This window comes from Eutrigla gurnardus (assembly GCF_963514095.1).
Source record: "Eutrigla gurnardus genome assembly, chromosome: 15".
Taxonomy (NCBI): Eukaryota; Metazoa; Chordata; class Actinopteri; order Perciformes; family Triglidae; genus Eutrigla; species Eutrigla gurnardus.
In genome coordinates this window covers 8,598,070-8,610,170 of record NC_139938.1, presented here as the reverse complement: position 1 = coordinate 8,610,170, position 12,101 = coordinate 8,598,070, and the positions used below count along the sequence as shown (strand labels likewise).

General features: G+C 40.7%; 1 protein-coding gene across 1 annotated transcript in view; it reads right to left on the bottom strand.

Moving 5' to 3' along the window:
• The window catches only part of uvrag (UV radiation resistance associated gene), an 89,177-nt gene extending 82,017 nt beyond the window's left edge, over positions 1-7,160 (bottom strand). The window contains exons 1-4 of the mRNA XM_084029141.1: positions 6,869-7,160; positions 2,904-3,021; positions 2,434-2,468; positions 100-261 (exon numbers count right to left, since the gene is read on the bottom strand). Coding sequence (XP_083885267.1) covers positions 100-261; positions 2,434-2,468; positions 2,904-3,021; positions 6,869-6,973 — 420 coding nt within the window. The 5' untranslated portion in view covers positions 6,974-7,160. The remainder of the gene's footprint in view (positions 1-99; positions 262-2,433; positions 2,469-2,903; positions 3,022-6,868) is intronic.
• Positions 7,161-12,101: the final 4,941 nt, after the last annotated feature.

Sequence of the window (12,101 nt, the reverse complement as noted above, 5' to 3'; positions counted from 1 at the left end):
CCACTTACTGTTTGTATCACTTTGCAGCTTGTACACAGTTCCTACCACACAGGGATAAATAAGAAAGAAAAAAAGGTTTTAATGTGTGTGGTTGCTGACCTGCTGCCCCGTGTATCTGAGGCCATCCAGGTTGACCCTCCATTCTATGAGGAGCTGGTACTGTTTCTCCTGTCCTCCCCAGATCCTCACCACAAAGCAAGACACTGAAGTGTCCAGAAGGTCCGGCAGCATGCCGAAGTCCAGGCTCCGCCAGGTTGGATTCTGACGGACACACACATACATGTGAGGATTCACAGTCACTTGGTGCAGATAATCAGTAGTAAGACTACATTAAAACCTGACTGAACAGCCGATCAGCACAATAATGGATTTATTCAATTCCATTATAATCACATTTAAGCTTAACTGAAGCTGCTGATTAAGTCAGACAAGTAAATACTTTAACTCACTGTGTGAGCTTTTTTTTTTTTTTTTTTATGTAGATGTTGAAGATTTTGGACCAAAATCTAAAATCTAAAATGCACGGTACCTCTGTCAAATTCAATGTCATAATGTGATCCGTACACATGAAAAAGTAATTGAATAAACCTGTTCCACATTAACCTTAAAGTCTGATCCCTATTAGAGTTTTTTTCTCTGTCCTTGAGCTTCCACACTGACAGCACTGAGTGCTGGTTCTACAAAGAACTGCAGCTTTTTACATCATTCAATTATGTCCCATTCCCCCGTCCATCAGAGAGAAAATCTCTGGCTATCCGGGTCACTTTCAAGACAAGGCAGGGTAGGAATGTCAAAAGCAGAAGTGGAGGGTAGAAAACAGAACCAGTGAGAGTCGGTAGCGGAAGCAACGAGGCAGAGCAGTTACAATGAAATCAGGAAGAACAACAGGAAACGTTTCCCCTCGACAAATGATGATGGGAAGGAGACAGAATACTAGAGAACGACTGCCAGCAAGGATGTTAGATTCAGCAGGAGGAAGTTGGGCTGAGAGAGATGACAGGAGTCATGACTCCTGCAGCGCATTACACACTCGGTCTGCTGAGGGTACTGAATAGTATGCCTGGAAAGCAGCTTAGGTCAGCTCATGACTCGGCACCAAGCCCAGCAGTAATGGCTTGCTCTCCTGGGTCTGCTTCTTCAGCAGCACACAGAGCTGTATCCTCCGCGCAAATAAGAGTAGCAACGGCCAAAGAATCCTGGGTCATTTACAGGATTGACAGAAAGTTACATAAGGGAGCAGCACATATCATATTCAATTAGATTCAATCAGATATTTTATCCAATGAAGCTTGTTTCACAGCATTTCACTGTAGTTTGATGTTTGAAAAACAGTTTAAGGAAGTTTGTAGTGAAGTCCAGAGATTAAATGTGTGACTGGCAGATTGGCAGCAGGAATACAATACAGGAAACTTCTCTCATTGTCGGACTGCCTGAACCTAATAATGACCAGTGTATTAGCACACTGTGCAACAGCAAGCCGCAGGTTATTGGGCTGCACCTAGCCACATTTTTTCAGTCCCAATAATGATGGCAATACCTGGGCTTTGTGTATCAGCCGATACGGAGTGCCAATCCGATACCAAGGTTTAATTAATAAGCTGGAAGCCTCACGCTTTGGAAGTGAGACATCCATTATTATTATTATTTTATGTGCAAGGCAAGGTCAGGCCTGACTTAAACATTACATTTCCTAACTTTGTAAAACAAAATGTGAAAACAACAAAAAAATACATAGATATAATTTTACTGAATTGTCATTTATTATTAAAATATTACATTTAAAAAGAAACACATACTTCCATAACAGGAAGTATGTGTGCTAATATCCATCCGTAAAACACATCTGACTGCCTTTTTTTGTCTCTGAAGGAAACAATAAATATTATAATTGAAAACAACTTGACAGGAATTACAATTTAAGTGTAAACATTTTAAATGCAGCAAAAAATACCAATCCAGATACCTAGTAGAGTAGGGATGGTACGATATACAAATTAATCGCAGATTGTGATAAAAAAAAAAAAAATTATCGGAATTTCCATTATCAGGACACAATTGATTTGGAAAAGCTGTCTAGCTGCTATCATAGTAGAGAAGTGAAAAATAGATTTAAAAATATATTTTACTTATTTATCTATCCTTTATTTATGTAGGGAGAACTGTAATTTATGATTATCTTGTGTAGGATTATCATATTGTTGTTCACTAAAAGAAATGTTCAGTAGAAGATGTGTCTTATGTCTTAAAAATAATAAATATAATAATAACAATGGATCATCATGACATAACATTTTCATTTCCCATGACTACAGCTGATCCAGTCAGGTGTAGTCAGTATCAGCCTGATATTATCAGTGCAGGTGAAGACAACATCCTGATGATATCCCAGGAGGCAGACAAGAATAGTTTGAAGGTTTAAGCAATTATACTCACCAGCGAGTCTCGTATGACTTCACTCTTGTAAAAACCTAAAATGAAATCAGAGAATGCTGATTAAAAGAAAGTAGAAAACCCATTTACACAACCAACTGGGTTATACCTCAACTACAATTCACAGAAGCTCAGCTTTACTTTGTGAATCCAAACCAGTTATGCCAGTTAGAGATACACAAGGCTGTGGTGATCATGTCATTTAGTGTAAACACATAGCGAGGGCACCACCGTGACTTTTAGGGATTATGGACATGTTTTGATTTGCAGCTGGGATTCATACATGAAAAAAAGCATCTGAATATCCATCCATCCATTTTCTACCACTTTATCCTGTAACATCTGAATATATAACCTTTAAATAATTACTCCCACTGTGCCAAAGATGCTCATGATGGTTGAATGTGTGTGTGTGTGTGTGTGTGTGTGTGTGTGTGTGTGTGTGTGTGTGTGGGAGGGGTGTTCACACTGACCTCGCGATATGCCGTCTCCTATACAGAGGTGGAGGGTGAAGTAAGTGTCCAGCAGTGGGGATCCATTCTTGTTGACAATGTTTCTGGCCGCGATGCTCCGGAGATGACGCAATCGTCTCTGTAAACAGAGATGGGGAGAGAATGAGGATAGACCGAGAACAAATAACAGGCATCGGGCTGTTGTATTCAGTTTCATTTTGATCATGGGACGTCGTTGGCAAATAATATCTAGGTTGTTCTGAAGACACGGAATCCTGACTGGGTCCTAGGACAAGTGAGACGCGATGCCAATAGGTCAATGAAGCAACACATTCTCTATCCTATTTATAATCAGCATAAATTAGTATCTCATTCACAGAGGCGCCACCAGCTGTGATGGTCTGCTAGATGTCAGCGCTTCAAATAATAGAGGCATGACATCTTCACGGTAGAATTAGCCAGTTAACTCAGCAGGCATGGTCAGTCATGACAGTCACATGAGAAGTGTATCAACATTTTTAGCTTGAAAACGTTTTATTGTAGAATCGACAAATCACAACAAGCCAATTACAGAAACTTCATTTCTAAATAGACTCTCCATCAACTTTCCACACAAAACAAAAAGGCAGTTCATCTTAAGGCCAGCATATCAGTGATGCACATTAAATACAGATAAAGACTTTAAAAAGACAAATACCACATGTACACCACGTACGTGTGTGTGTGTGTGTGTGTGTGTGTGTGTGTGTGTGTGTGTGTGTGTGTGTGTGTGTGTGTGTGTGTGTGTGTGTGTGTGTGTGTGTGTGTGTGTGTGTGTGTGTGTGTGTGTGTCTGAAGGGAGGGGGAGGGATACAAGAGGCAAGGAGATTTGGCAATTTCCCGCTTCAGGCAAACACGTCACCACAGCACAACTTCTCTCTTGACCAGCAGGCCTGGCGTCTCTCCTGCAGCCATACTGAGACTAAATCTAAGTCATGGGATTCCCTATTAACATTAAGGGCCTCGCAAACAAATACACGGATTGTTCCACAAGGGACTTTTAACCCCCCTCTAAAAAATGTGAGTGTACATTTCTGAATGCGCTAATGTGGACCACATGCAGAGTACACACTGAATTTACTCTGGTGTGCTGGGTTTTCTGCAATAAATGTACACTAATATCAGAGCCCTTATTATAGACTAAAAGCTTAGACAAAGTTCAAAGTTAGGATCACAAGTGGTTCACCGCAATGATCAAAAAAACTGGTGGTGGTATGTGACAAAGTGATTAGCTGGTCACAAGTCTGTAACGCATGAACATACATCCCATTTCCTTATGAACTGGACAGGACAAACTAAATCAAAGCTCAGTCTTAAAGTGGTTGCAGGGATTCACAAAGTTATTTGGGCAGACCTGATATGAAACAAAGAATTTACATAAAATTCTTACTAACCAAATCATGTGGAATAAACCTTCTTAAATACAGTCTACAGTAAAAAATCTTACCTTCCTGAAGGTTAAGATGTTCATTTTTGTTGAAACTGTTTTAGAGACATGATGATTCAACAGTATGGTCTGTACTGCTGTTTACCCTCATTGATGCCGTTTCAGTTAGCTGTGCCTGTAGCTAAAAACTGGAAACTAACTGATTGCATTCTATCACCATTTACCGTAAAGTCTTATGTGCATAGTTAAAGCTCTCCTCAAGCTAGAAAAAAAGCCTTATTTGTGAAACAGAGTCTAAAACAAAGTTGGGCAAATGACAAAATTGTAAACATGGCAACTGTACCAGTGAGCATGTAGCATTTTGATCAGAAAGTTTAGTTCTGATAAATGGACACTACAGAAAGCAGAGCTGTGAATATACAAATATGATACAGATATATCATTTTCATATATTACTATATTCTTAGTGGTATAACATTTTTTTTAATTTGGGTTAACATTTGCTGTGTACATGTTCTGTCTCCTTAAAGGACCAACTTTTATCCCAAAATATTTTAACATTATAGTATGCACAGTCTGATTACTTTGATATACATATAGTATTTGGTCAACAAACAATGTTGTGTCTGTGTCACACAGCCTACGCCACCAGAGAAAGCTGTCTCAATGCACAGTGTTTGCATTGTGTTAATGGCGGGTTATTTGTATTGCTGTAGCTGTAAAGGTTTTGTTAAGTTGTTTATGAGGACTCACAGTTTTATAGCAGGTTTATTAACAGAAGTCACAAGCCCTCCATAAAAACTCCTACTTAAATCATCTCTATTGAGTTTAGCTCTCAGTCTGTCTTTTGGTACAGTGCCAGTGGGCCAGCAGAACATTGTTGCTGGGACAATGTGTTATTATGGAGCTGGAGAAGGGTGTTGGAAAACAACACAATTAAATTCAATCAATGAAATCTGGAAAGACAGATTTACCATACACAATGTACATGCAACCAGTAAAAAGAGATGCATTGGTCACAACCTCATGCATTCTGAATATTCACATGAGATCAATCATGTGAGCGAGCACATGAAGTGAACATCAAATAGGAGCTAAAGATAAAAAGGAAGAGGCTTTTTTAAATGAGCAGTTTACCCAAATACAAAGAGACCATGTGTTCCACTTTACCAGAGTAACAGTATCTAGTATATTTTTTGGTTGATGTTTTGAGATCTCTGTCTTAATGTCTGCTGCCAACCCAATATAATGCAAGTAAATGGAGTTTCAGTGCAGATAAACAACAAGACATTCATCTCTCCGTTGTATTGGGGTGTCTGGAGAATATTCAGTCTACATTTTCAGACATAGAACTAATTTACATGGCCAGACAACACAAGGGAAAGAAGAGACATTTTAGGGAGATTTTTTCCCTCAGTGGAATATGTTAACTCTGTTTGAACTGAACTATTGACACAGTTTGAATTGGCAGAAACCATATTGTCTAGCAATCTAATGCAAACTCAAATAAGGAACAAGGGTCAAATAGTAGTTACTGGTGCAAGAGAAAGTACATGAATGGAGGCCCACTATAAAATGGATTGTTCTCCCTATCAATATGTACACTGCTTACTGTGACCTGCTATATAAAGTAGGGTTTAAATCCAATGGATTACACTCACAGTTTCCTTAAGTTCATTTAGATTTTACACTTCTACACTGACTGTGGAGCAACATACTGTAAGGGTTCTCCGCAGTACATACATGGATAATTGATGTGTAGGGAAGAGTTTTGATGTAGGCTTGCTGCATATATAGATTGTTTGACTCTATGGATGTTGTGTGCAGCTGCACAATATGCATGTGATTCTCAGCCTATGAAAGGCATCCAACAACGTGGATAGCCTGTTTCTCACTACAGTCACTTACAGGGTAAGTGGTAATGTGTGTCTGTGAGGGCCGAGTTCACGGTCTGGGGTCGGTAGCCCTAATGACTGAACTGTCAACATCTTACATGTCGCTTCCAAATTAATGAATGGATGGCTGGAGGGAAGATACATGTTAGGGCTTGTCAAAAAGTATACATAAAAGCAGTTTAGGGTCTAGACATTTTTCAAAACCCAATAAAACAACTGTAAGAGACAATAAAACACGTGTTAGATACGCTGCTGTTTCCCTTTAACTGAGCTGTCACCTGCGTGCTGACATAACCCCAAGTTAAGTTTCCATTAGCATACTAGCTTCGCTCACAATTCAACGTGGAGAATAATACAGTGGTATATCCTCGAAATAGGGCTACATGCTTTAAAAGCCGGGCTCAGAAATGCCTACCATCTTAACCAGTGGTCAGTGTTTCTAGAGACTCAGTCCAGGTCCATGAACTAACAGTAAGCTAGCTATCTGCAAGCTAGCAGTTGCTAGCTAACTGGCTAGCCTGACAGGCCTGCCGTGTTCCTCCAGGCAGCAGTTGTAACTGACGTTGCAAACTAATATAAACCCCACTGAGGCGACCCAGTCGGAGTTCCCCTGTGTCGTTTGAAAGCGGTTCGCATCGACGTGAGCTCGGAGGCTTTGCATTTACCTGCTGGGACGTGAGCTCTACGTGTAGGGCTCGAGAGGATGAAGCTCCAGAGTTGGTGACTGAGGCGGCGGGGATGGCGAGAACCCGACCGGTGATGGAGTTCATCCTCCCGTCGGCACCTAGCGAGTCCCCTCATTCAACAAAACATCCCATCCACGACATCCAGAACACCCGGTTTAAAGTGTACGACGCTCCGGGCGACCAGCAGAGACGTGCACGCAAGGTTGTCTGTGTGGGAGCAGCGCTACAACAGCTGTCAGCTAACCAACGGGACGTAAACAAAGTACGAGCGATTTCGCTACACTTGGTTCGGAAATCCGTCTCCGGTTGGGAGGCGCGACGCCAAGTACGCTGATTGGCTCAAACGAACATCCGTCATTGAAGGGCGGTGCCCTCTACTGAAAACTCGCGTTTCTATTGGTTGTATTATCTGCTTATCTTCCAGGATGGGGCGGGTGCCCGTTGAAATCTGTCAAAGCTGCAAAATGTAAGGAAATTGCATAGCACAGCGTGACATGCAGGTGACAGTAAAAAGATGCCACCCAGACAATCTCCATTACAAAAAGTGACGAAAACTATTCATATGTAAATGGTACTGGCCATCGCCTCTTCATCGACCCTTGGTCACTTTATGTCACTGATCTCCAAGTACACAAACATTAGGCCATAAACAAACAGGCTAGTGAGGGTGAAACACATCTAATCGATAATGTTCGAATTACGTTCTCTATAGGAAATGGCGCCGTGCATTAGACCACAGTAACATCAAATTATCCCTCATCTAGCTGGGGAAACGAAAAGACATAGAAGGATCTCTAGGATAGAGGAAGTATGTAAAAATACAATTACAAAAGTATCGTTGGCAAAATTCCCCCAATGCAAAAAATAAACTTTCAGAGTGTTATATATAGATTGCATTAGACTTTACAATAGTGGATGCACGAACGTGCACAGCATTGTTAAGTAGCTAATGTTGCAGTGGAAATAATACACACCATTCATTGTAAAATCTGAAACAATGCACCTTTTTGTATAAATTGATTGTATGTTTTGTATTTAAAACTACAGATGTCATATACAATGCAGAATACTAAACGTATAATCTTTCCATCTGAAATGTATTGTATTATTTATCGAATACTTTAATGTGAGAACACTCAAGTACATTACCTCAAATGTATACTTAAGTACAGAACTTGATTACATGTAGCCACTGCTGGATCCCCAACGTGTACCACTCTACTACATGATGACTAGTGGAAGCCTTGGTCAGTCTGACTGCAGATAATTTATTCACCAATAGGGGGCAGCATGAGACACATAAGGAGTTCTGTTTGGGTCAATGGACTTCACAAAATACACAGATTGCCTTCTGCTTTTAGGAAATCTCTGATTTGTGTATTTGGAACAGACCCTGCATGGTGTGTTGTTGTACAAAATAAGCATATTTAAAAAAAAAAAAAAGTGGAGAACATGCAAACCCCACACAGAAGGAACCATAACCCGACCAGGGAATCGAACCCAGAACCCTCTGGCTACACCCCCATGCAAAGAAATCAAGCAAATAAATAAATAAATAACACACAGAGTGTGTAAGAGTTCATTTGGCATGCAGACGAGAGAGCCCTGGTTAAACTACAGTGTGACAATGGTGGACACGTGTCTAAGGTTGTCCACCCTTTAAGCACACTTCATCAACAAGCCTCTGGTACTTTTAGTTCGAGGCTGGGACTTCCCTGTAACTGTATTACACTGTTTCACTTTCTTTTGTTCATGTCAAACCTCAGACATCTGCTCGTGCATCAGTCAGTGAAATACTGTCCAGCCAAGCAAAGTATATGTGATACTGTCAGAGTCACAGTTTGAGAAAGCAGCTGTGTACAGTGTTGTTGTTGTTGTTACAGGGTTGTTAGAGAAGAACTTCTCTGTTGTGACTGAATGTTTAGCTTCTGTATCTGACTCCTATGAGCATGTGTAAACATTCAGCATGCAGCCAAGCCATTCTTCTACTGCTTTTACTTTCACTTCTAAGAATGTGTAACTTTATACTTCATCCCTGCACAATCCTATATATATATATATATATATATATATGGCTGTCCAAAGCTTTCTCCCACCCTCTGACCCAACTCAGTTGACAGCTCCGCCCCTCTCTTCACCTGAGTGTCCAAAACATGCGGCCTCAGATCAGATGAAACAATCACAAAATCAATCATCGACCTTCAGCCGAGGCTGCTCTGGTACCGTACACTTATAAGCATCCTTTAGTTCGAACATGGTGTTCGTTATGGACAGTCCATGACTAGCACAGAAGTCCAATGACAAACGACCACTCGGATTTAGATCAGGGAGGCCATTCCTCCCAATCATGCTGCTCCAGGTATCTCTGTTGTTGCCATGTGGGCAACGACACGTTGAAGTCTCCCAGCAGAAATATGGAGTCCCCTACTGGAGCCCCATGCAGGACTGCATTCAGGGTCTCCAAGAAGGCTGAATACTCTGAACTGCTGTTTGGTGCATATGCATAAACAACAGTCAGAGTTCCCCCTCTGTTAACAGATGTTTTGGGTGAATTAAGGTGTTTAATAAGCAACAGCACTTGAATTAGAAGGGAACATTCAAATTAGGGGGGGTTTAGCTCAGGAGGTAGAGCAGATGGCTGGCAACCGCAAGAGTGACGCTGAGTGCCTGGTGTCCCTGAGCAAGACACCTTACCCTAATTGCTCCTGACGAGCTGGCTGTCACCCTGTGTGGTTGACTCCACCGTCGGTGTGTTAATGTGTGTGTGAGTGGGTGAATGACAGTCATTGTTGTTATCCATCATAGACAATGATCAGCACCCTCTCCATCACACAATGGTCAAACAGCTTCAATTCACAGTGGTTCTTCAACATTTGGTTGCATCCTCCGACCAGCCTCAGCCATGAGGCCGTGATTGACAACATGGTCCACAACTGTAGCCCTTATTTCATTCGGAATCTGCCGATGTATTTGGCCTCTTCTCCCTCTTCCTCTATTTTGTCCCCTTCCCCTTCCTCCCCACATCATCACCCTTCTTCCACGATGCTGACCTTCCATTTCTGTGAGAAGAATTGTAGAAATGGTCCACACGATGTCCTGCTCGGTTCATATATGCTTACCCAGTGAGGGTTCATGGGATTCATCCCTGAGTGACTGTGAAAAAGTGGCTTGTCATTGATTACAAATAATACTTCACACACCTCCTCGTGAGTGAAAGCTGAAATTCAACTGAGAGAAATTGTTCAATATAGGAGACATATCCAGGAAAAAATGATAAAGAAATGTATACAATTTGATAACTAGTTCAACAATTTTGTATGTAATGACTCAAGCAATGAAATGAAGACTATTAGTTTTATTGGGAACGACTTTTCAGCATCCATAAGTATAGTTTATTTTGACTGACATGACACAAGCAAATGATAATGTTATAAAACAGCAGAGAATTGTATGAAAGCAACTGATACGTGTCCAAAAGCATTTGCAATTTGTTCAGAGGAAGGAGACATTGCTACTATGATGTGCACACATGACTAAATGTTGTAGAGGTTGAACTAATAGTTATGAGAATTTTCATTCTGATCTGAGAAAAGCACCAAAGCGACTGAGAAAAATTGTAATTGAATATCAACAGTAAGTCAGACTGTTGCCATGGAAATGCACTTGTGTTTAAAGGAGAACTCAGTTGTTAAACAAGTGTTTGGTGCAGTTGCTCCAGCAATGCCAATCCAGCAAAATATATATCATTGATATCACCTTTGATTGTTTGAAATGATGATCTCACTTTGAAAAAGCATACTCTTAAGGCTGTGCAAAGATACTAGTCAGGGTCACGGGGGCTTGGGCTGGAGCCGATCCCAGCTAATAATAATAATAATAATAATAATAATAATAATAATAATAATATTAGTAGCACTAGTAAGTTGTTTTACTTTGAAAACATTCACCAGAAGTGATAGTATTGCATTGAGACTAAAACGTGAGTGTATTTTGAACTATGAGTGTTCATTGCCCCCTGGTGGTCACAGTGGAGAACTGCAAAACGGTGTTATGATATTCTAACATTTACAGTTTTTCTCAGTCGCTTTGGTGCTTTTCTCAGATCAGAATGAAAATTCTCATACCTATTAGTTCAACCTCCACAACATTTATTCATTTGTGTTTGTTCTAAATAAGTGACTGCAGGGTGCGAACTACGGGGGAGCCAGGGGGGTCTCAGCCCCCCTTAATGAGACATGAGCTCCCCTGAAAACATGATTAGTGAAATTTTGGGGGGGGTCTCTAAAATATTGGCAAAATGCTGTTTTTTCCCATGCATTTCCTTTTTGTTTTGTTTTTTTGTCATAATCATGGATCATGTGTAAAATTGGGCTATTTTTAATGTATGATTTGCGCATGAGGGTGATTGATCACTATTTCACTTTAATAAAGATACCGGCCTGCATGCAATTCTTGTCCTCACCATTGAAGCATGGGGGCGCTATGTCTTAAACGTCTTAATGCGGACTTGATTCCTTGTAACCAGACTGGCATGTTTTGATTTTGATGCGTGTGGAGGTTGGATGTGATATGTGCTTATGTGCTGGCATACAGGCTTGTAATAATGGATGTGTTTTGAGTAAGTCCTCGCTCTGAGGCACGCGCAAGCCCCCCCGAAAGCCGCGGTATAGTTCGCACACTGAGTGACTGTAGTGTATTTTTCTTTTGTACAATGCTGTAGAATTGCAAAGAGCATACCGTATTCAATAAAAATGTGAAACGTAAGTATTCAGTGTCTTGTACTCCCTTACTCCCCTAACTACAGCAATGTGTAACTTTACTGTAGTTTTCAAATGGCTGTACAAGTAGCGTATAGTGCTGTCTTGAGCATTTTCAGTTCGTGTCACCGAGTTCTGACTCGACTGATGTTTTCATTATGACAATAAACTGTCATAATGAAAACATGACAAAGCCATTTGACTATCTTGTTCATAAACGATGGTGTCAAGACTTCTCATTTTGATGACACTGGCAGTTTCATTGACATGAATACTTGCTTTTGAGGAATGTATTTTGAGCAAGTGATGTGCTTTTGCAGGTTATCCTGGGGGGTTTAGCTCAGGAGGTAGAGTGTCAGTGTTGCAGATAGATAGATAGATAGATTCCCTGAGTTATTTATTCTTACAATAATTAATTGTACATCAAAGAGTTGCTAAAAACCTTCAGAATTAAC